Genomic DNA, 26,135 nt, shown 5'->3' with positions numbered 1-26,135 from the left:
TCCCCAGCCTCTTGTTTGTTTGGTACATCGGAGCCGTGGGCACGTTTCTGCTAATTTTGTGGCTGCCTTTATCAAATGGGGATTCACAGGCGCTTTATCCTCGATAAGTGGATTAGTCGGTGAGCTAAACAAGATGGTGCGGGACGTGGGGGCTGCTCCGGAGAAGATATTTGTTTCTCGAAGAATGGAGCTTGCGTCCCTGCCCTGTGCAGCAAGGCAGGCAGGGCGGAGGAGTAGCTGGTGGGCCGGCCCTCTGAGCTCCTTCTCCCAGGGCAGGGGCGTGCTGACTTGTGGGAACTCGCTACAGCAGGAAGTGGAGGGAGATTGGGTCCCCCTGCAGAAGGAGCCTCTGGGTCCTCTGGGAAGGAGAGGGTGTGCCCCCGAGTTCCGTTCTGCTGCCTGTCGCCCCAGGCCCGTCTGGGGACTGTCACCTCCCTGGACAGCAGCTTTCTCGCCATCTTCCACCTTCTGACGCCTTTCTCTTCCCTCCCCCCTTTCCTCCTAGCCTTTTACTTCCTTTTCATTTCTTTTCTGTCTTCCCTCAACCACCTCTAAAGGGATTTTGCTAAGTGTTGTGAATCCAGTCGTAGATGAGACATAGTCTTTGCTTTTACAGACAACAGACCAGACCAAACCCAGCGGTCCCCACACATGGCAACAAGAAGCAACTCTGGGTGTGCACTGGACTTCTGGAGGTTCACTCCAAAGTCCAAAACGTGCCCCCCGCGAGAAGGCCCTGGGAGTGGTGCGTAACATGTCACAGACTGCTCATGATTACCTTTAAAATGCACACTCATTTTGCCTGCTTTGCCACTGTGGAGCCATATTTACTGGCCATCATAATAAAATTAATTCACACCAGGGCAAGTCGATGCTCCAGGAAGTTGTGCCATGTCATCTTGTGACTTGGCATGGTACATAATGCCATGCAACAGAGTGGATGTCGAGGCTGGGAGAGAAGCAAAGATGACTGGACCTGTGGAGTCTGGGTGACCAAGAGGCTAATGTAATCCTAGCAGATACAGGGCGTGCAGAAGGAGGACTTGGGTCCAAGTGGACGTGTGGAGGTCAAGGCTGGGGGAAGGCAGGCAGTGCCCAGGGGAGAGGTTGGGGCAGAGATGTGGATTTCAGCGGCTTCTCTCTAGAGAGACCAGGAGACGGAATGTATGTTCAGAGGGAGAGGAGAGAGAGGCTGGGAGGATGCTTGGCCCAGCTGTCCCCCTAGGTGGAGGAGAACGTGGGGAGACAAACGTTTGCGTTTCCCTTCCGTTTTTAGCGTGGTGGCCAGGATCTTGCAGTCTCTGCTCTGTGCTGCGGTGCAGTCTGGTTGGAGGGGGGCGGGGAGCAGAGACTCTTCTCAGAAGGGAAGAAAAGGATGGAGCAGAGCGACCAGGGTCCCCAGCTGGTCCTTTGCAGCGCCTGTCCTCCCCAAGCTGCCTCCAGCTGAGTGTGATTTTGCTATTTATTTACATGTAATTATTGCTATGAGGTGCAGATATTAACGCTGTCAAGAGCAATTTGCTCTGACATTTTTCACTCGCTCAGTGCCCCCGCCACTCTTCGACGGAGCCCAGGGCTCTCCCCGCTCGGGCCGCTGCACGCTCGGTGGCCCGGCCGGGAACCACCCAGCCGGCAAGGAGTGGCGTCCGTGAGCTCACCCGGCTCCTCTGCAAACTCATTAAGCTTCGAAATTGAATTTGGTCCGGGAAAGGGCTGGCTGGGCCCTGCTCCACCCAGACGAGGCTGACTCAAGGCCTCTCTGCCCTGCCCTCCTCCAAGAAAACCCAGGCAGGGGCTGGTGGCGGAGGCTGGCAGAGGGCAGCTGATGAAGCGGGCGGAGGGTCGTTGTCAGAGAGGTGGGCGCACACAGCCACCAAGGGTCAGTTAGGGCCACTGACACCCTCTCAACCCCATCAGCTGCTCCCCCGACAAGAAAACCAGGGAGCTCTAACTTTGGGGAACATTACTGCAATTGACTGCTGTACCCCTCTAACAAAGAGGCTTCCCATGGGACCACGCAAGCGTCTTAGGCAGCCTGCAAAGAATGGTACCATGGGGTTGGGGCGGGGGCAAGGTACCGAGCTGGCCCTGTAGGAGGAAAATGCTAGAAAGAGAATCAACTTTGGAGTTAGACTTTCTGAGTTCAAATCCCAGGCCACCACTTCCCGATTGTGCAGACTTGGGTGAATTTTTTAGTTTCCTTGAGCCTCAGTTTCTGGCTGTAACCTGGAAGAGCCAATACCCATGTTTCATTGAACCTAACGATTGATGGGCGTCCCTGGTGCCTCAGTGCTAAAGAACCTGCCTGCTAACGCAAGGACACAGGTCCAGTCCCTGGGTCCAGAAGAGCCCCTGGAGGAGGAAATGGCAACCCACTCCGATATTTTGGCCTGGGAAATCCCATGGACAGAGGAGCCTGGCAGGCTACAGTCCACGGGGTCGCAAAGAGTCGAATATGGCTTAGCAACTCAACAACAAGACGATTTGAGGCTGGCCCTTTCTTTTGCTTCTCAGAAGGCCTCAACAAATGCTTCACACGCAGCCAGCATCCTGGCTGCCACGATAGGCATGGCACGGTGCTGTGGGTGGTGAAATGCATTCCAGTTCTTCCAAGACTGAAGTCACATCATTCGACAGCTGTGCTGAGGAGCGAATGGCAGTGCTGCCCGCTCCCATAGTAGGTGCTCGGCATATAGTAGGTGCTCGGCACATAGTAGGTGCTCGCTCCCATAGTAGGTGCGCGGCACATAGTAGGTGCCCACTCCCATAGTAGGTGCTCGGCACATAGTAGGTGCTTGGCACATAGTAGGTGCTTAAGGATGGACGGGTTGGATCAGGTTTCCTTCTGAGCCTCTGGATCACGAGGGGTTGCTTTATGTAGAAGAGAAAATTGAGGTTTGCTCCTCTTTACATTCCCTCTTTCCACGTTCAGGGCATTGCTCCTCCCAGAGGGCCAGCAGGGCCTGAGCCATCAGGGCAGCGAGTCCCTAACGCATTGTGATACGTGCCAGCTTGTCTGCCCAGGTTCTAACGAGGCCTCCCTGCCACCACTCACTCCCTGCCATGGCCAATCTGCATCCAGTCTCGGGTAATTACTGCGAGGGAGCTCCCCCACCCCATCGGGGGCGCCGAGAGCCCAAGCCACCCTGTCCCCCACCTCCTCTCCCAACCCGCCCGGCCAAAGTCAGGGAGGCCCCGTCCCCCTCCCCCTCGGCCCTCCCGGCTGCCCCCCGCCCCCCAGCTCAGCCAATTAGGCCCCCGACACCTGGAGCCGCTAACAAACTGCTTCTGTCACTTGCTCTCTGTCTTTCATTAGGGCCGCTGAGCAGGGGAGGGGAGGGGGAGGAGATGGCATCTTTCATGCTTAGTAAGGCCAGATACATTAATTACAAAACGGCCATTTGCCGCGTGAAAGTGTGCTAATTAAATTTATGCAATCATTATCTTTAAATAGTCATATCTTTCCCGGCGATCGGCCCCTTCCTTCTCCAGCCCCGCCGCCGCTCCGAGCGGACTTGCGCTAATCCCGGCCCCCCATTATCGCGCCATCGGAGACAGTGTCTGAACCCTCCGCACCCGCTCGGCTCCAGCACCCGCCGGGGCCTGGGGCGCGGAACACGGGGCCCGCGCAACCATCCTGGCACCGAGCGCCTTCAGGCTGGGGCCAACCCGGGGTCCACTGAGGGAGGAGGAAGCCCAAGCCGGCCCCGCCCCAGCGGTATTTTTAGATGTTTCCAGAGATACAGTGTGACATCTTATTGACCAAACATTGGAAATGTGTGTGAGAGAGAGAGCACCTTAGCTTCTTGGAAGGCATTCTGTGCACCCCACCCACTTTGTATGTGTACCCCCCATTTTCTAGACAGCCTTTAGCTAAGCCTGCAGGACCCCTTGAGGTGAAGAGGGGGCCCTGACACCCACAGAGCTGAGGGGAGGGGAGGGAGGTTCCCTTTCTTTTCATCCATCCAGTCTATGCCAGGCCTTGTGCTGGGGATAAACAGAAAAGTCACTCACACATTCACAGCTGTGAATTCATGCTCACACACATTTGCACACACAGGACTCTCACACGGCACTCACACGAGCTCACAGGCACATGCACAGAACTCATACCCGCACACGCTCCCTCACATGTACACGCGTGCACATACACGGCACTCACACACACAGTGTGCCCACGGACTCACAGACACACACGCATAAGCCCTGGCTGGACACCTGCCATGCAATGGGCAGTGGGAATAGGACAGTCATCGTGCCTCTAGTACCTCTTGGTCGACCCAGGGTCAAGGTCGCTGTGCAGCCAGGGCAGAGAGGGGGACCCCAGTCGGGCTGAAAGTCCTCACTCAGAGAGGCACTTTTTTGGCTTCCCCATCCGCGTGTCCCCCTCCACACAGCAGGAGGCTCTTACAGGAGGTCTTGGCTGAGTCCTCGCTCTGCAGAAATTACCCTCCCTGCTTTCCTCTCCAATCAAACAGAGCCTGACTCCTGAAGTCTTTTCGGGTCCTCTCTGTTGAACTGGACTTCCCTGATAGCTCAGTTGGTAAAGAATCCGCCTGCAATGCGGGACACCCCGGTTCTATCCCTGTGTCGGGAAGATCCCCTGGAGAAGGAATAGACTACCCACTCCAGTATTCTGGCCTGGAGAATCCCATGGACAGTCCATGGGGTCGCAAAGGGTCGGACAGGACTGAGCGACTTTCACGTATGTTGAGCTACCCCCACGGAGGGGCAGAGAAGCCGGTGGGCTCTGGGGGCGGGGCCAGAGGTGGCAGTCCATGGCCCGGCGTTCTCCTGAGCACCCTGGGAGCCTCTGAGGCCTCCAGACCCCAGCGTGCGCGCTCAGAGAGGTCACCTGTGGGGGCAGGCTGGACGTGTGCCCAGACACGCGGGCAGTATCCACAGCAGCATTCACATGTGAGACTCACTCGTGGTGCTCACACACGTGCACGCAAGTACTCTCACACGACACTCACATGAGCTCACACACACACACAGAACTCACGCCTGCACGCACTGTCATGGGGACACATGTGTGCATGCACAGCGCGCACACACGCACACACGACACCCACATATATGTGCCCGCGGACTCACAGACACACATACGAAATTCAAGTGTACCTACACACTGTACCTTTGCATGAACACACACGTGTGCATTCCCACACTGCCCTCAAACACGCGGCATCCCCACGAGGGCCAGTGTAACACACACTTAGAGTTAAGAAGAACCCAGAAGCATCTCTGGTGAACGACACCCACAGCCAGTGCAGGGCTGGAGTGCTGGACCAGAAGTCAGGGGTCAGGTGTTCCTGCCCCAGGGCTGTCACTCATCCCCTAGGTTATTCTGGTTGAGAGCCTCCTGAGCCTCTGTTTCCTCATCTGAGAAATGGGGTTAATAGTTTCATAGAATAGTTCTGAGGCTTACAGGGAGATGGCTTTGGGAACTGTAGCGTTCTGTGCTTGTGCAAAAGAGTGGCCTCGCTGGAGGGCTGGGTGGGGCAACTGAGAGGGGCACCGGAGTCAGGCAGGGCAGGGGCGCCTGCCAGGGTACCAGCTCTCCCGGGTGGGGGCAGGGGGACTGCTGTGTGAGTTGTGCCTGGTGGAGAGGGTGGCGGGCTAGGGCCATAAAGCAGAGATGGAAGGAAACGAAAGGTGGGTAGGGACAGGGAGACCTGCAGGAAATCTTGTTAGGAAGCTCAAAGTCAGCACCCGAAGCCCATTACCGCTGTCCACAGGGGGCAGGGAGCGGGGAGGGGCCCCGATCCTCTTAGCCGAGAACTGAGCTCCAGAGAGGGGGGAGCGGTGGGGGACGGCTGCCTGGGTGGGTGATTTCTCGCTTGCACTAATCCCAGCATGGAGCTGGGGACGGGTGGCCGGATGGGCGGGGTGCATCTGTGATGCGTGTCTGCGCGTCTGTCGGGGGGCAGGGGCGGGGGTGAATGTGGCACGGAAGCTGGCCCTAGTGAGCTGGCGGTTCAGAGGCTGCCGTGTGCGAATGTGTTCAGGTCTGTTGCCCGTGCGCATCTGTGCAGTGTGTGGATGGCATGGGGGCAGGCAGCTGTTCGCGTGGGTCCTTCTCCGTGTGTCCATGTTGGTCCGTCTGTGTAATGCTGTGCTTATCTCAGTGTGAGTGTCTGAGTGTGTTTTGTGTGCGAGCCCGTGATTTCACCCATGTGAGTGTGGATGTGTGGTCATATTGTGTGTGTAGCAGTAATAGCGATGATCTGAGAGTGTGATTCTCAAACTTGGCAGCCTTAGAATCAGCTGGGGAACGAGCTTTTAAAAATCTCGATTCCCAGACCCTTGGGTCAACATTCAGCGTCTCTGAGGCAGGGGTCCCCAGTCTCTGGGCTGTGGACCGGTATTTCCTGTCAGGTCAGTGGAGGCACTGGTTTAGAAATAAAGTGCACAATGAATGTAAATGCGCTTGAATCATCCTGAAACCACCCCCCTTCCTGGTCTGTGGGAAAATTGTCTTCCATGGAACTGGTCCCTGGTGCCAAAGAGGTTGGGGACCGCAGCTCTAAGGGATGGGGTGCTGGCATCAGTGTTTTAGAAGACTCTGCAGGTGTTTGCACTGGGCGGCCAAGGTGGAGAATCAGCTGTCTCAGCAGACAAACCCTTGTGGGGCCACCCTGTGCCTGCTCCCCAGCCTTTAACCTGCCCCTGTGGGGTTTAGCAGGTCACGGGGATGGACTCAGGGCCCTGCGGGACCAGGGCAGGTCATGAGCCAGGCTTCCCCACCTCAGCCCCAAGCTGGGGCAGTTTTGGGCCCCAAGAGACAGAAATTGCTTTGCTTCCCCGGCAAGCTGTGCCCTCATCTTCTCTGCTCGACCAGAGGGAAAGGCTGCCCCCCAAACACGCCGCTCCCAGCTCCTGTGGAAGTCAGAGGGATGAGTTAGTAGGAGGGTGGGCCAGGCAGAGGTCTAGTCAGCTCTGAGACTTGGAGACAAAAGTGTTCCGTGTGCCAAGATAGCTGGTCATTTTGGGGCCACACTGGAGCCTGGGGTCAAAAGGAGTGAGTGTTGGGGGTCCTGGGCCTGGCCACCCTGCCCCTCGTTGGCTGCGACATTCTGCCTGAGTGTCTGAGCCTCAGTTTCCCCACCTCTGAAGCCATGGCCCGTCTCCACGGTGCCTCCTGGCTTTCCTCTGTGTATCTGGGTGCATCTACGTGCGTGCATGCTGTGTGCAAGTGCATTGATGAATAAGAAAGGGAGAAGGGCATACGCGAGGTTTATCAAGCCGGTTTATTGGGCTTTAGATGAAAGGCTTTTTGGCAATCTGGAGAAGCATTCTGAGCTGCCTCACCTTCTGGGATTCAGGTGTGTGTCCCTGTGAACGGTGTGTGTGTTGTGCAGGTACGTGAGTTCTGGGCCTTGCTAGTTCTCCGCTGGGACTTCAAGATTCGCCGTCACTCTCTACAAGTGAGCAGGTTCAAGGACCCTCGGGGACCAAGGCAGGCCATGAACTGCCCTCCCCCACCCAGACCATCCCCCGGAGCGGGTGTGGCCTTTCTTTGGGCAAGAAAGGCCCATCTTGCCCCTTTCCAGAGTGCAAGCAGAGTGGCACTTCATTCAGAAAGCACCCGCTGGCTGCCAGGCACCATGGGGCAGAAGAGAGGCAAAAGACAGGGTCCCTGACAGCGAGGAGTTCCTGGATCTGCCCTCTCTCAAGCCTTAGCGCACGTAATCCAGTTGGAAGTTGGGGGGAGAAGGAGAGGTAGGGGAAAGCTTGCATTTACCAAGAATCAGTAACGTGCCAGGCACTGGCTGAAGCATCCTATGTGAGTTTACTCATTTAATCCTTCCAATAACCCTATGGGTAGCGACGGTTATTATCACTCCCATTATACAGATGAGAAAACGGAGGTACAGAAGGTTACAGAAATTGCCCAGGGTCAGAACTAGTCAGCGGCAGAGCGTGGATGCTCATGCAGACGTCCTGGCCTCCCAGTGCTGCAGGGAGACCCCTCAGAGCCCTGATTGGCCGAGTGCCCTTGGTGAAACTGCTGTCGGCCAGGGCCTCGGGCCTCAGGGTCTCCTGGCGTGGAGGAGATGGGGCTCTCGACCTACCGCCTGGTTGCTGGTCCTGTGGTCCTTGGCGTCAGTCTCACCTCGAGGTCCGCCGTCCTGCCCAGACGCATCTCGGCCCCTGCCCCTCCCTGCCCGCCTGCATCCCACCACGGCCCCCACTCGCCCACCCTGAGCTGGGCCATGGAGCGCCCACGATGGTGATCGCCCTTCTAATTGCAGCCTCACTCCCAAAGCCACGTTCGGTTATCACAGAGGGTGCAGATCTCACAGCTCAGCCTCCCCGGTCCCAGGCCCTCAGGGCCAGCTCAGGAACGGAGGGAATTAATTACATTTTCCCATCCCCTTCTTTTAAAGTAGGGGAGTGCCGGCAGGTCCCCGGGGAGGGGGCGGTGAGCAAAGGATGTGGAAGGGGGACTGCTGCTGGGTTCCCGTGGCCCCCACCCCCCAAAACCTACAAGCCTCTCCCCAGCGGGCGGAAGGTGGGGGTGTGGGGAGGTGAGGCCGGCCCCTCATTGATTTAGTCCGGTGGAGGCTGGGACTGATTTAGAGCAGAGGGAGACCAAGGGGCCGGGGGTGGTGGGGGGGGGGGCAGATGGGGGGGAGGAAGGGACGGCTGTCACTCAGCCTGACGGACAGCCCAGAGATCGGCCTTCAGATAAAACCTTACAGATGTGGAGGTCGGTATTGATTTTGAGTTAGTAACGGTAAGGTACCAAGAAGTAATACATTAGTGAAAGCAAGGTCACTGGGAAAAAGGTAAAACCCACTGGGGGAGAGGCCATAGCATTCTTGAGGGGGGTGATTACCGCATCAGATCAGGACTTCCTCAAGTTCAAAAGTTTGCAGGCCCCAGACCTCTGGCTGGGCCCCTAACTGTGGGCCAACGCTTCCTGCTTCCCTGGGTGAAGGGGGACCCGTGGGGGTCTGTTAGCCGCCCGAGGCTGGCGAGGGCCGTGTAGGCCTGTGGAGCTCTGCCCTGCGGGGCTGCCATGGGCCTCTCTCCCCATGCTGTCTGGCTCAGCTTGCTGTGGGGAGGGATCACAGCGAGGGGTGGGGAGACACGGGTTCAAGTCCCAGTCTGCCACGTCCTGGCGGTGCAGTCTCAGGCACTCCTTTTCACGTCCCTGTGCCTTGATTTCCCCATCTGTAGAATGGGGGTAAAACAGCTCATTTGCCGGAGAAGTCATTCCATGCTCCACCTCTCTTTAGAGGGGTCTGACCCCATCAGCTTGGAAGCACTCATGCATGCCTTGAGACAGGAGGCTGGATGCAGGCAAAGCCCTCTGATCCCCAGACTTCCGGGCACCCTGGAATAGAGCGAGCAGATGCTGCACACCCCCCATTCACACCCAGCCCAGATGTGGACCTGATTTGATGTTGCAGGGCAAATCCCACAAAACAAATCCCAGTACAGGGAAAGCTCCCTGGGCCTGAGCAGATTCTGAGCTGTCTGTTAATGGCGCAGGGTCCAAGCCCCCCAAGCCACTGGGCACCACACGAGCCCCTTCTCACAGAGCATTCCAGGAAGGTTAGCATCAACCTTCTTGCTGTGTCTCAGACCTGCTAGGCGTGTTCCAGCCTTTGCACTTGCTGGCTCTTCTGCCTGGACAACTCTCTGTTCTGTCTTCCCCTGGCTGATTCTTTCTGGTCTTGCTAGTGAGGTCTTCCCTGACTACTCCACGTATTTTTTCTTCCATAGCACTTATCAGTATTGGAAATTATATTATTTGTTTTCATCTTCCTGCAGTTGACTGACTGGCAGCTCCTGGAGGTCATGGAGCTGTTACTCTTCATTCCTGTATTTCAATGCCTGATGTAGTGTCTGGCACATATTAGGTGCTCAATAAATATTTGTTAAGTGAACATGCATGTATTTGACAGGATTTTCTGAGCTTATAGTTTGCAGGAGGTACAGTGTAGCCACTGGGGCTGCAGTGATGGATGAAACACAATTCCATTCTGCCCTCAGAGAGCTCACAGCTGAGCCCTGTCTCTAGCCTGGCATATAGTACCGCTCTGTGAAGTGTCTTATGAACGAATAAGTGAATGAAGGAAGGAAGGATGTCTTCAGGAAACACTATGCGGTTTGGGACAGCTGGGACAGAAGGTGCAAGGTAGGAAGGAGGGGGGATTTGGGACAGGCAAGTGGAGGTCCAGTTCCACGAAGCTTTGCCCTGTTCATCTGGGAGGTTCCAAAGAGCCACGGATAATTCTTGAGCAACGTAGTCAGATTTGTTGGGCGGCTGTTGCCTTGCAGGATGAGTATGGATCTATGCACACCTTCCAGCCTGTCCTCCAAAGCATCCTTCTTCTCTCCCCAAATACCTCCCCACTTGTCTCCTCCATCCCATCCTTGCTGGGCCTGGCATCTTGGTGATATGTAAAGAGAAGGATTATACCAGAGGCTCATCAGAACTGACAAACCCTCATGAGAGGCTTCCCACCCCACAACGATCCTTTCAAAGAAAGAGAAATGGGACCTGTGTGTTTTCCCTGAGCCTCTAAGTTTGTTCTTGGGGCCAGGGCTCCTTGAAGGAGGAGCAGTGTTAGTGTTTGTATGGGGTAGACAATGGGAGGGAGGCTGATTTTCTTAATTTGGGTGGAAGGAAGGTCTAGACTGGGAAACTGACAGGCAGCCTAGAAGAGAATCAGGTCTCCTTAACCCCAGGGCAGTGTCAGCCTCCTGAGTGCCCCCGGCCCCGCAGACACACCAAACACACACACCCAGCAAACTCCTCAGGCGCAGGACCCCACCGCAACAGTCAGGAGAGAACAACCCCAGCTCCACCTGTGTTTCTGCCATCTCATTGGGCTGACACCCTGCAAAGTCCCACCCAAACCTCACCAGCTGTGGTGGGGACAAAGTCCAGCCCCAGTAGGCCTGGTGCCCTTGACTTCAGCTCTGGGGGTGGGATGAGGAAAGGACTGAGGGGTTGAGAGAAAGGCTGAGAGGCGCACGCTGGGTGCAATGCGGGAAGAGTTAGGGGAGGCTGTGCTCGTGGTATTCTTGAGGAGCCAGGCCCCCCGCGGGCCTGGGATCCCACCCCACACCCCCAGGGAACCCCCATCTGGAGTGAGAACCTCTATCATGGTCACGTGTCTAAAACCCATCCTTGAGAGTCAGACTTGACATCATCAGGCTAGAGGGGTCAAGCCCTGGCACACCCGCTGTGAGATTTGGGGAAGACACAGCTCTGGGTGGGCCTCAGTTTCTTCATCTGAGAAATGGGCGTCATGACTCCGCCCCACACGTCTCTGGAGGGCTCTGCACTGGCAGACTCACACCGAGTCCGTTGCTAAGAGGAGGGAAAGAGAAGGAGGATCAGAGGACCTGGGGCCGCTGATGCCTGAGCACGTCCCGCATGCAGAGCCCGTCCCGGCCTGCCGGCCCCGCTCTGAGGATAGAGGTGGTCGTACGGATTAAAGGTTAGCATGTGGAGGAGCTCAGGATCTGGCCCTGGCCTGAGGATTCCACATCGGTGCCTCCTGCCTGGAGCAGGGATGAGTCAGACCCGGGAAGGTGAAAGTTTTCACAAGGTGTCCAGTAGGCCAAAAGCTCATCGCTCCAATGTGCAAAGTCTGCTTTCTCCCCAGGGGGCGGGTGGGCTCATCAGAGAGCACGCTGTGTGCCCAGCATGGGTGCCAGTGTACCCCTTTGGCTCCGTGCAGGGCAGGCTGTCAGCAAGGCGGACCTCGCCTGGGCCTGGGGTCTCCCTCCCATAAAGGGTGGCCTTGCCAGGAGGTCACCAGGGTCCCCCGGCAGGTCAGGTCCACAAGAACTGCTTCTCCCTCCCCTCCCCTCCTCTCTGGATTGGCCAGGTCACCCTGGCCCCTCCCCTCCCCTCCCCTGCTGCCTTTACTACCCTCTCTCCAAGAGCTGGACCCCGGGATGCCCGAGTGCCCTCCTGCGGGCACCCGCAGCCCCCTCTGTCATGCCCCTCGTCACTCCAGATCCGATGGTCTGACAGTACTTACACCCCCCCAGGCCCAGACCCTCTCCCTGGGCCGAGGTCAGGAACCAGGGCTCTTCCTCTCTGAAGACCCGGGGCCTGGCCTGAGGCTTGGAGCCATAGTCATCATCCGTCTGTGTTTGTTGAATGAATAAGTGAGCACCCCAATGAACCCACACCGGGTTCTTTCAGCTGAGTTTCTAGAGACGAGCCTTACCTCGAGAACTGGGCTTGCCATCACCGATAGTGACTTCCTGTCTGCCAAACCGTGCCAAGCGGGGAAGGGGGTGATGGTCACAGACATCTGTGAAGCACTTGGAAGCACCAGCCGTGTAGGGGCAGAAGTTCCAAGTCGAGAGTGTAGTGGGCGTAGCACGGGACTGGGGGTGACGCTGACAGATCCAGAGCCTTGAACTGTTGTGTTGGAAGATGGGGGCGTCCCAGGCTGATGGGGAGACCCAGTTCCTGGGGGAGCTCCCTGTCCGATGGAAGAGACATAATTAGCTGGTCCATTCATTCATTCATGCACATGTGTATTCATTCATTCAGACAGGCACAAGGTGCCCCTCAGGGCCCGGGAACAGAGAGGGGAACTGGGCCTGCCCTGCCCCCAAAGCTCTCAGTGCAGGGACGCTCCGGGGCCGGGATGTAACCAGACAAACCCCTAACCATCTTCACAAGGCTGCAGGACCTTCAAGGAAGACAGTCTGGCGAAGGCCTTTCAAGGCCAGCCCGGCATCGCCCCTGCGCTCTGCTTGCCTCTGCGGGGGCCCCGCCCGCCCCGCCCTGACGCTCTCTCCCCGCAGCTCCCTGCTTGCCCCTGCGGGGGCCCCCGCACGCCCACCCGCCCGCCCCGCCCTGACGCTCTCTCCCCGCAGGTGATGAGCATTCTGAGCAACCCCAGCGCGGTGCCGCCGCAGCCCCAGGCCGACTTCTCCATCTCGCCGCTGCACGGCGGCCTGGACTCCGCCACCTCCATCTCGGCCAGCTGCAGCCAGCGGGCGGACCCCATCAAGCCGGGAGACAGCCTGCCCACCTCGCAGTCGTACTGCCCGCCCACCTACAGCACCACCGGCTACAGCGTGGACCCCGTGGCTGGCTACCAGTACGGCCAGTATGGCCAGAGTGAGTGCCTGGCGCCCCAGGCGCCCTCCTCCCCTCCCTGTCCCGGCACCGCCCCCCCCACAAGGACCTCCCACTTACTTGTAGAGAACTGCGAGGGGGTGTTGGGTGGGGGTGCCCATTTCACAGGTGAGGAAACTGAGGTCCAGAAAGGCAGAACTGCCGTCCTGACATGATACAGGGGGACCCCTGCACGCACGCTCCTCTTGTCTTGGAGCCTGGCTGTCCCGTGGGAACATAATACGAGCCACCGGTATCATTTAAAATTTCCTCCTAGTCCCCTTTTACAAGAGGAATGACTTTTACTAACATTTCTTAGGTGACCCGGTATATCTAAAAAAGATGATCATTCCGATACGTGATCCACATGTCATGATGACGGAGACTTTTTCACATTCTTTTTTTCATAGACTGTTTTTGAAATCCAGACCATTTTCCTTCAGTTACTAAGTTTTCACTGGAACTATGAGATCTGCCTCTGTTTCATGAAATTTACAACTGGAGGAAGTAGATTTGCACACTCAAGTTGTTCCAAATATTTTGAAAAATTTCTCAGTGGCTGTGAATGTGGCAGTGATGGCCGCTGAGTCGTGTCCGGGTCTTGGAGCCTCGGGGACGGGGCCACCAGGCTCGTCTGTCCGTGGAATTCTCCAGGCAGGACTACTGGAGTGGGTAGGCATTGCCTTCTCCAAGGGATCTTCCCAACCACTAAATTAAAGCAAATTACAGGTTTTAAATCTAAGAGGAAATCAGATCGGAAGGTGACCTGCAGCTCCCCGCTTGCGCCAGGCACATGCCGAGCGCTGGGGAGCCAGGGGACAGACCGTGCCCCTTTCTCCTTCTCCCCCTGCCCCCCAGGGCAGAGCCGTGTCTCGAGTTCTCTCCCCCAGCCCACCCCAGCTTTGGTCTCCACAGACCGTGAGGTGGTCTCTGGTGCCCACCCCTAGTGCCACGCTCCTGGCCCCTGGTCTGGAGCAGAGACGGCAGGCCCTCAGACTGGGCCACCGCCTCCAGCTGCCAGGTGGACAGGGCGGCCGCGGAGCCAGTCCCGACGGCCGGGGTGGGGGTGCTGAGGTCACGCAGCCCCCACCCGGCCCCCGGCAGGGGCATCACCTGCTGGTGTCAAACTCATCAGAAGGGCGTGTGGCAGCAGGGTGTGACCTCCCGGCCCAGGGCCCTCTCTGCCCCTGCGCAGTCCCGCCTGGCCCCTGACCTCTGCTTCCTGACCTCACCCCCGCCCCCACCCCCCGCACAGCCTGGCCTCCACGGCTAAATGCGGGCCAGCTGTGCCGGCCTCACCTCCCCGCTGTGTTCATGGCCTCCTCCCTCTGGGTGCGTGTGTTCACGTACATGTGTCTAGGTGAGCGCGAGTGAGCGTGTCAGGAGTACCTTGCGGGGTGTGTGTGTGTGTGTGTTGGCACACCCGTGTTAGTGCACACATTCTGTGTCTAGGTGAGCACGCGTATATATGTGGATCCGTGGATGTGGGAGTGACACAGTGTATCTGTGCACACAATGATTTACATGTGTGAGTGTAAATGAGCATATTGTGTGCACGTGGGTTTCTATGTGAACACGTGTACACATTTGGTCATGTGAGTATATGTGGCCATAACATATGCATGTGTGTAGAAATGTGCATTCAGGCGTGTTCATGTGGCTCAGTGTGTGTGTGGGTGCCTGTGTGTTTGACCTGCTGCACTGTGTGGAGAGTATGCGTGCATGTGTGTAAATATGGACCATGTTTGGCTGTGTGTACATGTGTATACATGCGTTTGCCATGTGCGTATGCTGGAATGAGCATGTGTATTTGGAGTCCGTGTACTTACAGGTATGGGTATGCTTGAGTGTGGGTACAGGTGTGGCTGTGTGTACTGGTATCCAGGTGTGCATCTGGGTGTGAACTCATGAGGTGTGTATAATTGTGTCTGTGTGAGTGTGTGTGTGTGCCTGTGAGTCTGAGAGCTGGGTGTGCACGCAGGCAGGGCGGTGTCTGCAGAGGGGCCAGGGTGACCCCGTGCCCCGGCCTGCGTTCCCGAGCACGGAGCAGGCCACACATGCTCTTGATAAAGAGTTCAGCGTGGCTCCAGCGGCAGCCACAGCCCCGGCCCGGGGCGGGCGTTAGTCACACCCGGAGCCCGTGCCCGCCTCCAGGGGCGCCTGTCCAACTCGGAAATAAAATTAACCCCAAAGTCAGCATGGGGGCCATGAGGGAGGGGGGATCAAAAAGGGAAAGGGCCCCAGGGGGCGAGAAGGGAGTTTTGTTCCCCTTCGCTGGGGAAGAGCTGGCCGGGGTTTCCTCCCTGCCCGCTCCTCACCCCCCACACCCCTTCACCCTTCCGACCTCCAGCTCCGCCCCCCAGTCATCCCCCTCCAGCCCCACCCTGCCTCCCTTGGCTCCGCCAGGGGCTGCTCAGAGCTCCTCCTGGGCCACCTCCTCCAGCCCTTCCCCAGGGGTACCCCAGCTCGGACCCCACTCTCCTCCACCCAGCCCACAGAGGCTCCCAGGGCACACTAGGAGAGGACTGAGGGAGAGTCTGTCCCTCCACCACCCTGATGTGGGCAAGTTACCGGCCTCTCTGAGCCTCAGTTTTGCCATCTGTGAAATGGGGGCCCAGGGATTCGATTCCATTGTCTTGATGTTTTCCTATGGTACCATCCCCCTTGGCTGTGACATCCTGGGACAGCCCAGGGACACACGTGGGATTCCCACTGACCACCTCCCCCCGTCCACGGGCCGCTGAATTCACCATAGTCCATGTGTGACAGCCTCATGCTCTAAGCCATGCTGTGTATGCCCAGGGCCACCTGCCGTCTGCCCACACCTGTCCTGTGCATGAGTTAGCCCACTGAGCACTGGGGGAAATGCATGTTCTTCATTTCGTGTAATCCTCAAAAAGCCCAGGTTATTTGTCCTCAGGTTACAGATGCAAAAGCTAAGGCTCAGAAAGGCTGGGAACTTTCCCCATGGTCCCACAGAAAGTGGAGTCTCCTAACTTCAAACCTAGTTCTCTTTGAGTCAAACCACAAACTTGTGCAAGATGTTGAGGAATGATGCACACTAGCCTTGGTGTGGAGTCCTGTTCACAAGTTCACACTCATCTGTGCATGGACAGAGATTTATTTCTCTGTGAGTATTCACTACTCTGTGTCTATAATGGCTCCAGGGTATCACTTTACAACACACAAGTCTGCAAAGGAAGGAGAAGTGATCATTTCTTGAGCATCTGCTGTGGGTCTGGCACCCCATCCCCACCGCCACCCGGTGCAGGGTCCTGGGTTATTCCCTCTGGGCAGATGAGGAAAGGGGATCCCAGGGAGTTTGGCTGGGACCACCAAACAGTATCTGTCCAGGCGCACAGGGCCACCCCTTTGACCATGGAGAGCATCACTTTTGAGTGTGCCTGGGTCAGGTGGACCAAACCCTAAAGCAGGAGAGTCCACCACCTCGCCTTGGTCCTCTCATCTTCCCAGGGACACCGTCACACCCTCCCCCCCGCTCCCTGCCGCCATCCATCCATCCGTCTGTCTCTCCCCATCCCTAAATGGGGTGGGGGTAGGGGGGCAGGGACAGGGCGCACGGCAGATTAATATGGCCCTGGTGTTCCCAGAGGCCAGGGCCGTACTAATGATGGGGCTGATAGAACGCAGAAGTGTGAAAAGAATTTTAATAGATCTGACAAGTCTAATAAGAATTTGTGTCTAGAAGGGTCCTCCTCTGGGGCCGCTGGCTGACGAGACGCTGACGGCTGAGATTTGTTTACTGGTTGGCATCGCCACCACCTCTCCTGCCAACTCCTGATTAATCTAATTTGAGACGTTGAGAGCCCAGGCTCGGGCACGAGGCAGAGGAGGGGAGGCTCGGAGAGACAGAGGGGCAGGAAGGGCCACTGACAGGCTGTAATGAGAAAAGTCGCAGCCCTGCCCTCGCTGGACCCCGGCCCCACCCCAGGGAGAGGCAGGCTCTGAGGGATGACGGGGGCCCTTGAAGCTGGCTGAGTCGTCAGTAAAGTTTGGTGTTTCTAGGTGTTTCCTTGGTCGTCTTGACAACAGGGCCTGGGGAAGTCCCTACAGCGTGCAGGGCCATGGCTGGTGACAGGGAGAGACTAAAGAGGAAGAGACAGAGTGACCAGAGGCACAAGCAGAGTAAATTCAGGCACCTCCAGCTCATATGTGCCTCTGGGCCGGTGGCTCTTCCTGAACCTCAGTCTCCACATCTGTAAAATGGGAACAACTGTAGCCTAAAGCATGGGGCAGTTGAAAGAATTAGATGAGATATTGTCTGCCTGGCACTTAGCAGTTCCCATCATTGTTATTCAAAGCCAGACCTTTCTGCCACTCCTGCAGGAAGAGCTGGCCCTTAGACAAGTCCCTTACCTTGCCTGGAATAGAGAATGGGGCCATTCCAGGCTTCGGGTTGTAGGGAGTTCCATCCATTCTCAAGTGCTGTGTGGGGACCAGGGATGATTCTGCAGGAGGTGGAGCTGGCAGGGGTGGTTAGCAGCTAGCATCAGACTGCCTGCATTTGAATTATGGCCCCACAGTTTAGGAACGCTGGGATCTTTCAAGTTATGCAACCCCTCAGGGCAGGGCCTCAGTTTGTCATCCATGAAATGGGGATGGTGATAATCCCAGCCTCACAGAGGTATTGGGGGAATTAAGTGAGATGATGCATGCAAAGTGCTTAGAGTGGGACTGGCATAGAGTCAGCTCTGGGGAAACGTCAGCTCTTTCCTGCCCCTACTTCCTGTTACCACTCTGACAACGTGGCCTCCTTTTGGGCGAGACCCTGAACCCAGATAAGACAGACCCCACTAGTAGAGACGGTGTGGTCACAGCTGCTGGGTCCCCCTGAGACCAGAGATGGGAGGTTTTCTCACCCTCCCCCAGAGTAAGGGCTGGACCCTGGACAAGGGTGAGGTGGGCCACCACCACTCTGCCCCCCCAGCTAGGAGCCTGGAGGCTGAGTAACCTTAGAGGCAGCCCCTGGGGGCTCAGCGTGGGAAGCTGAGGGACGTGGAGTCCAGGCCTCCAGTAAGGCCCAGGGCATGCGTGTATCCTTTAGGAATCCAGGGAGCCATGCCCGGAGCCCCCTTTGCCAGGCATCTTAAACCTCATTGTCTCATTTGGTCCTTAAAACAGCCCTTGAGGAGGCTGGAATTTGTCCTCCCCATTTTACAGACAAGGAAGCGGGGCTGGAGAGACAGAGTGTTTTGCCCAAAGCCACGTGAGCAGGAGGTAGTTAGGAGCCCGAGTCTCCCAGTTCACCGTCCCTTTCCTTCTTTTCCCCATCAAAGGGCATGCCTGCTTGCTGCGCCCCAGCCCTAGGAGCCCTCATCCATCCAACTCCCTGTGCACCAGGCGTGGTGCTGACTGACCGCTGCATATGCATTTTCTCATCTAATCACAATAACCCTCCAACCCAGGTGCTCTTATCACCTTACAAGGGAACTGAGGCTTGGAAAGGGCAGATGGTATGTCCCCAGATCACACACTGAGCATTGGCAGGTGAAGAGTTTGAACGTAGGGCATTTGAGCCCCTAGGCAGTACGGCCTCCTGGAGCTCAGTTACTGATACAGCCCATCTCAGCTCCCTATTTGCCCTCTGGCCACGCCGTCACCTCCCGGCTCCACCCACCCACCCTAGGCAGGGGCCCCCCCAACTCTGGGAAGGCATGGAGAGTGTTACCGGGCCCCTCAGTGGGCACGGGACAGTGAAGGGAGAGCCCTCTGTCCAGCTTCCTCTCACCTCCAGATCGGAGGGGTCCCAGAAGGTAGGATCGGCTGGAGCTGAAAATTCTGGCTTGGGAGGCAGCCTTTCTGTGCCTCAAGGGGCCTCGGTCACATGCCAGACAAATCATCTGGTCCAGGATGGTTTCTGCTGCAGCCCCAGGCAGGCACAATGAGGAGAGTCAGCCCAGAACTCAAGTGGGCCTACCTGCACACACCTGATGCGTGAGCCTGGCTGAGGTGGGACGTACCTGTGCAGCTGCCTGTGTTCCCACCATTCACCTCACGCAGGTGCACACAACTCACCCACATCTGTGCACACATACAAGGGCAAGTATTGCTCGTGTCCATCACTCCATCATGGAGAGTCTTGTTCCCACTGTTCACACACACGTGAATATACGCCCTCAGACTCTCATCCCTCTCTGGGTGACCAGAACTGGCAAGGCTGCAGGTCTCATTTCCCTGCATTATAGGCTCCTGGCCCTTCCTCCTGCAGGGACCCCTCAGCTCCCTGGCAAAAGCTCCCTTCATTTTTGAGTGTGAGGTCTTGCTCTGCCTCAGCCATGAGCTGGGCTTAGGGTCCAGAAAAGGCAGAAGGACCTTGCCCCGACTACTGCCTGGATACCAGGGGACTCGCTGGATGCACCTCAGAACAGGGATGGGTAGAGGCGTGCTGGGGAAAGGGACAGTTCTTCGCTAGACAATGGGATACCCTAGGTACTTTCCTACAGAGCCCATAGGGGAGTTGGGTAAACAATGTGGTAAGAAAATATTTGCTGAATGATTGGAAAGGAAGTGAGAGAAAGAGTCTTATGAAGAACCTGATGGATAGGTGGGTGGATGGATGAACAGGTGGATAAACAGATAAAAAGTGGATGGGCAGATTGATGATGAATGGATGGACAACAGATAGATGGATAAAGATATGGTTGTGGATGGACAGATGGAAGAAGAGATGGGTAGATGCAGAGAAGGACGGATGGATGAATTGATAAATGGATGGATGGGTGGATGAATAGATGTAGAACAGATTGAATTAACAGGCAAAAAGAATGTCAATTTCTAGGAGTCTCTCTTTTTTTCCCCAGCTGCTGTTGATTACCTGGCCAAAAATGTGAGCCTGTCCACACAGCGTCGCATGAAGCTCGGGGAGCACTCGGCTGTGCTGGGACTCCTGCCTGTGGAAACTGGCCAAGCTTACTAGGGCCCCTGGGGCGACTTGCCCCAGCCTGAGTCCCAGCCTAACCCTTACTGATCCCTGAGCCTCCCATCCTCAGTCCCTCCATCGCCCTGGGGTCCCTGGAGGCCAGGGAGGGAGCCCATTCCCTTCCTGTGGCCAGCCCTCTGGAGACAGGCAGCCTGCCCACTGTTCCTCTGTGGTTAGGGACCTGGAGTGACCCCTGTGGAGCCTGCCTCTTCACTCTCCCCACTGGAGGGTCTCTGGTAACCTGCCGTCTTGCCCCAGCCAAATTCTGACATGGCCTCTGTCATCTCAGACCCAGAGACCACAGCTCACCCTGAACAGAGCACCTGGGGCAACCAAAGGAGAACGCTGTCTGGGATGAGGTCCAGGAGCCCTTTGACCCCAGTGCCAGTGGGTCCCCTGGTCAGACATGGAGCCCACGGGGCTGATCTCGGTGGCAGTGCCAGGAGCCAGCCCTCCTGGTGGGTCTCTGGCTCAGGGCCTGAACCACAGCTCGTCCTCCTTAGCAAAGGAGGGGGGCCCTTGGCCCTGGGCTGCTTCCAGGAATCACCCACGAATTCTGAGATCTTCAGGACTTCTCCACACACCTCTGCTGGGTGGAGGGGGGAAATCTAGCCCAAGCAAGGGGACTGGGAGGACCAGGAAGAAGCTTAGCCAAGGGGGCAGGGCCACATGGGTGGGGCTTGTTGGCAGTGGGCTGGTCCAGGGTACCAGGACCCAGGCCGGGTATTCGGAAGCAGCTTTAGGCTCTAACACTGAAGCCCTGGTTCCAACCTTGCCCACCTTGGGTGGGGTCTGGGGAGCACCCAGAGCCTCCAGTTTCCTCATTTGCTGAATCAGATGGCAGGGGGAGGAGACCAAGTCTTGACAACACGTGAGCGATGAGGCAGGCTCAGAGGAGGGTTTCATAACGGGTTGCTCTGCTTGTGGGCGGCAAACCTTTGTTGCCAAAGGCTTCAGCGGTCTGCCTTCAAGTCCACACCCCATGGAGCATCGATTTCTCACAAAGCCTCCTTCAGAGACCTGGGCCCATCCCCTGAATGCCCTGCCCTCTAGGAAGGGCGCCTCCATCTGCTCTAGAAAATGGTTCTTGGACCATCAGGGACTGCTTGCCCCACAGACAAGACCACAGAGTCCCCTTGGCATTTGGGGGGCAGGAGGGGCATGTCCCTGTCCCACCCAGACTGGCATCTTTCAGTGTTGACCCGTTCTCAGCTGAGATGGCTTTGTCTTCTGATCCAGCAGACCTGGGCGTGGAGATGTGGTCAGTCTTTGAGCCACGGCCCCTGGGCAGAGAGGGGCACCAAAGGTTCTGGAGAAGAGGGCAAGGTCATCTTCCAGGGCCACTCCAGTGGCTCTCCCCAACTGCCTTCTCTTTACATGTTGAGACCTTTGGGGAGTGGCTCAGGCCCCTGACTACGGCCTCCGTTGTAACTCTTCCCTTTACCCTTGATCAAAATTATATTCATCTTCATCTCCATCATCATAATCTACACGTGGATCACCTGCATCAAGTCCTGCTGGGTCAAAGGCACTTGAGACGGGAGACAGCGCTGAATCTGCATAGACCGGACCAAATTGCTTGGCCCCTGCTGGGCACCTGGCACCACCTCTTTGCTCAACTCACACGTCGCCCTTAGCTCACAGGACATTCCCAGAGGGAAAGGCTGCCGCTTTGGGAATCAACCTGAGCTCCTCCTTTCTGGGGAACTGGATTAGCAAGATACTAGGACAGTTCCCTGCATGGACATCACCTCTGTGACAAACGCTCTCACCTACTTGCCGTCTTCAGACTCAGCATCTCAGGCCTGTCCTGCACCACGACCAAGGCGGCCTGTGTCTCTGGTTTTCGAGGAGCCTATGACTAACTGGGGACAAACACTCTTTGGTAGCAGTGGACACCCAGACACGTGCGGCCCATCAGGGTGAGCCGAAGTTCAATGGGAGCACCCAAGGCAGGAGACGCTGGGCTCTTCAAGCTCTGGACAGAGGGAAGGATGCGTGCTGCCCGTGGGTGGCCCGGCCGTGCTTTTGTAGCTCTCACAGCCAGGAAGCAGTTCTTCCTTAAGCTGGACTACAGTCTTCATCCACATTCCTTGAATGGTCAGTCTTTCCCTCTGGAAGCCGGTCTCAGCCCTCCGCTGCATCTCCTTATACCCTGGGTTTTCCGGGAGCAGCAGGGATCTCAGGCTGGTCACCTCAAAACCACCCAGGGCCCCCCACCCCCGGAAGTGACATTCCAATGCTAGGACCAATCCCAAATATCTGCCTCCGATGGCAAAACGGGTGTAAACCAAATGACTTCTCCTTACGTCCATCTTCTTTGGAGTTCTCCCAAGCGACCATCTTGGTAGAAAGTGGGACTTACTCCCCCAGGGGCCCCACCCTTCTCAGAAAGAAGCCCTGACCCTAACAGGTTTTTTCCTAAAACCTAGTGTATTGATGTACCTAACCAACTCAGTCTGTAAAATTCCGTCTGGTGTTGGCAGCTTGCAGCTTCACCAGCAAGATGATACTGGATGAGAATTATAAAAGGTTCCAACTCTTGAGGGTTGACCACAGGCTGAGAAAGAAGGTCTGAATCCCAGTGGCAAGGCTGGCCCAGGAACGATCCCGCTCCAGCCCTGTAAATAGAGTCCATCGCGAAATAAAACATGCTTCCTCCAACTTCTCACAAGTAGCTGTTGGTCCTACCTATGGGGGCCCCTCTTCTGGACTCCTTGTACATTAGTTGGAAACGTGGTGATGTGCTGTTCGTTTATAGGAAGTTTTATAAATATATATATAAATACTAAAAAAAAAAAAAAAAGGACCGAAAACCCCCACAGTGCGTGTCGTGCTAGCGCCAGGGACCATCTGTAGGGATATATCTGCATATCGTGTGTTTCAAATTATACATTCCGGGCTCTGCTGGGTTTTTTCATTTTTATTGCTTTGTTTTTCACTTGGTCTTTCTCTCTTGCTATGAAAAAAAAAAAAGTGATGTGTAAGAACCAAGCTATGTTTTATTTTTTACTCGTATGTTTTCCTTGATTTACATTTGCCGTTCTTTTGCCAGAGGAACGTGAAGGAGGAGAGAGATGTTGGTGGGGAGGATGAAAGAGAAGGAGAGAATAATCGAGAGAGAGGTTTGCCCAGAAGGAAAACGAGAAGGTCAGATTTTCCATCTGGTGGTGGCCTGAGAACAAGGCAGATTCATGACTCTGATCACTCCACCGAAATCCTGTGTTGTTGGACCTGGAGCGGGCAGTGCGTTCAGAGATGAGGATCCAGGACTCTGGGAAACCCCACGATGGCCCAAAAAAGACACGACACTCTGGGGCCTCTCTCGGGTTGATAGTCTCCTCAGGCCCCCCAACGTGCCCCGCACTGCTGGATGCTTTTTGAGGCCGACTGACCTTCTCCTTCCCCTCCCGCAGAGGCACCACAGCCGAGGCCAAATGGGGGTCCTCCAGCCGCCATCTTCAATTGTCAGAGACATCTGCGTATCGATAAGGCCAATCCCAACCCGGGAACTATCTGCATAGCACTCTAGATCATTCCTTCTTCCTAGTAACGGCAACTTGGTTGCTTCCGTGTTTGACTCACAGCCATTTTCCTCCATGTGGGAGTGAGTGTGTGTGCATGAGAGTGTGAGTGGGGTGTCCGCGTGGGTGCGAAGGCGTGTGTTTAAGTATAATCGCACCATAATTTATTCAGCTATATGGAGTAGTAGACTAGAAAGAGAAACTGGCATTTGCTTTAACTACCTGCTTGTAAGCGCTTCCTCTGTAACTCAGGCGTAACTGTTACATATACATTAAAAAGAAATTAAAAGCATCTCCAGGGTTCAGTGTACTCAATTGATCTCCACGTGCGACTGCCCTTAAAAGGGACCGAGGGGCAGTCAAGAAGACCTTTGACCTAATCTAGAGAGTGTGTGTTGAGGGGTAGGAGCTCCATTTCTCTTGCGCCCCACCAGGTTAGTGCTAAGCAGATGCTGGACACGTAGCAAAAACCTCATCAATGTTTGTTTAGTGGACGCATCTCTCTGGTGAAACCTCAGTTCTCTTCACCAGGATTTTCCTGCCACTAAACATAGAACCCTCTGTGGTCTCTCCTTGTATCAATGTACAGAATTTGCAAGGTGGCAGAGAGCTCACAAGTTTACTTATTGTCTTTCAAGCAGAGCCTGATATGAGAGAGTTGGGGGCAGTTGAATTATTGGAGAGCCTTCAAGAGAAATCCTTGAGGGCAGTGGTCCCCAACCATTTTGGCACCAGAGACTGATTTCGTGGAAGGCGATTTTTCCATGGGGGACTGAGGCAGGGGCGATGGTTTCAGGACGATTCAAACATATCACATTGGTTGTGCACTTTATTTCTGTTATTATTATATAAGCTGCACCTCAGATCATCAGCCATTAGATCCAGGCAGTTGGGGAGCCCTGCATAAGGGAGTCAAAGGAGAAGAATGGGGCAGGGGAAGGAGCTGGGCAAAGAGGAGGTTTTACCTGAGGTCTAGTCCTAACCTGGTCCGGCAGAGAGCTTTGGACTGACTGAGAATCAGAGAATGGAGTCAGCCTCACCTTGAGATCAGGGGATTTTTGCTGCACAGATCAGTCATTCACTGGCTGCTGGCTGTGCCTGGGGACGGGATGGGATGGGTGGGTAAAGGGTTTGTGTGGCCAAGCACCTCTGGTTAACGTGGCCCCGGGGGCTGAGGGCAGTTCTCCAGAGAAAGGAGTGGCGGTGAGCCCTCAGCAGCGACTCACATCAGTCGGGACGGGTGCGCCAGCCAGGTCAAAGGGGCTCTGGGCAAGGACTGACACCATCTACTCCACATGCGTCCCTCTGGCTCTAGACCAGGCCACCCGTGTCATTCCAGGGCACTGGTTTACGTGGATCATCTGAACAGGGAGGTGGCGAGTTGGAGGAGTTTGGGGAGATAATGTACATGAAGGATTGGGAACATGTGCACAAAGGAGGAATCTGAGTCCACCCAATCCAGCCAAGCTCTCTTCCCAAGGTCAGAGCAGCCGGAAGGCTGCCAGGCACCCTGCTCTACATAGAATCCCTACAGTGCGATGAGCTCTATATCAGCCCCCTAAGGGATCCGGGCAGCTTATGGCAGAATCAGGGCTCCCAGCCACAGTTCACCCAGGTCTATCTCCCTGGCTACCTGCCACCCCAACTGAGCAGCTGTCCTTCAGTGAATCAGGAAGATGTAGGGGAGAGTCAAGAGCTAGTCAGGCTCTGCATTGACCTCTGCATATGACTCATTGTGGGTCCTGAGACAGTTTTCTCTCCCTGTAAGACCCTATTTCCATATATGTTTTAAAAAGCAGACTCGATGATATCTAAAGATCTTCCAGGTTACCACGACAATAAACTGAGCCACAGGCTGGTCTCAAAGCAGCCTGGAGAGTGGCCAGGCGTCTAGGAGCTGTCCATCAGCAGTGCTCGGGGAGCAACACAAAGGGCTAGATGTTAAGTGTACGATGCCAAGTTGCCCCAGACCCAAGCCTGCCCCTGGGGGCTCCCAGAGAACCCCTCTTAGGGAGCCTTCTGGGGTCCCACTCCACAACCTTTGTTTGTTTGTTTCTGAGTACAATCCCGTCTGTTGCAAAGTTAAGTCTAGAATATCTAGTCCTCCCAAGAATGCAGCTTCCACAACTCCATCCCATCCACTCCCCAGGCTGGCACTGACTTACTCTGCATAGAGAATCCCTCCTGCTCCTGATCATGTAAATATCCGGGGCAGGGAGCAGGGACTCACTTGCAAGAGACATCAGGAGAGTACATTCAGGCCTCCGGACACCTCCACTCTCTCCCCTGGAATGAATCAAATGTGCTGTCTCAGGTGAAGCTCCACCCTTGGTTCAACGTGCCCTCTGGGTGACTGTAGCCAAGCTACTCCCGTCATCCTTCAGGTGGAGATAAAATCTGTCACACTATAACAAGGCTAGAAGGCGGTAGCAACCACCCAAATCTCGGGGGCTTAAAACAGCAAAGGTTTACATTTTTCCTTGTTCATATTCATGTTCAAGACTCGTCATAGTCAGCCTGATAGAGAATGGACGTTGTCTTGAGTGTTACTGGTCACTGG

At 56.0% G+C, this 26,135-nt stretch overlaps 1 protein-coding gene across 3 annotated transcripts in view; it reads left to right on the top strand.

Moving 5' to 3' along the window:
* Nucleotides 1–23,867, top strand: part of PAX7 (paired box 7) — a 106,888-nt gene extending 83,021 nt beyond the window's left edge. For all 3 annotated transcript variants that reach the window (XM_044938198.2, XM_006054284.4, XM_006054286.4), the window contains exons 8-9: nucleotides 12,868–13,114; nucleotides 19,933–23,867. In XM_044938198.2, coding sequence (XP_044794133.1) covers nucleotides 12,868–13,114; nucleotides 19,933–20,048 — 363 coding nt within the window. In that variant the 3' untranslated portion in view covers nucleotides 20,049–23,867. The remainder of the gene's footprint in view (nucleotides 1–12,867; nucleotides 13,115–19,932) is intronic.
* Nucleotides 23,868–26,135: the final 2,268 nt, after the last annotated feature.

This window comes from Bubalus bubalis, chromosome 2, assembly GCF_019923935.1.
Source record: "Bubalus bubalis isolate 160015118507 breed Murrah chromosome 2, NDDB_SH_1, whole genome shotgun sequence".
NCBI lineage: Eukaryota > Metazoa > Chordata > Mammalia > Artiodactyla > Bovidae > Bubalus > Bubalus bubalis.
This window is presented reverse-complemented; position numbering and strand designations above follow the sequence as displayed.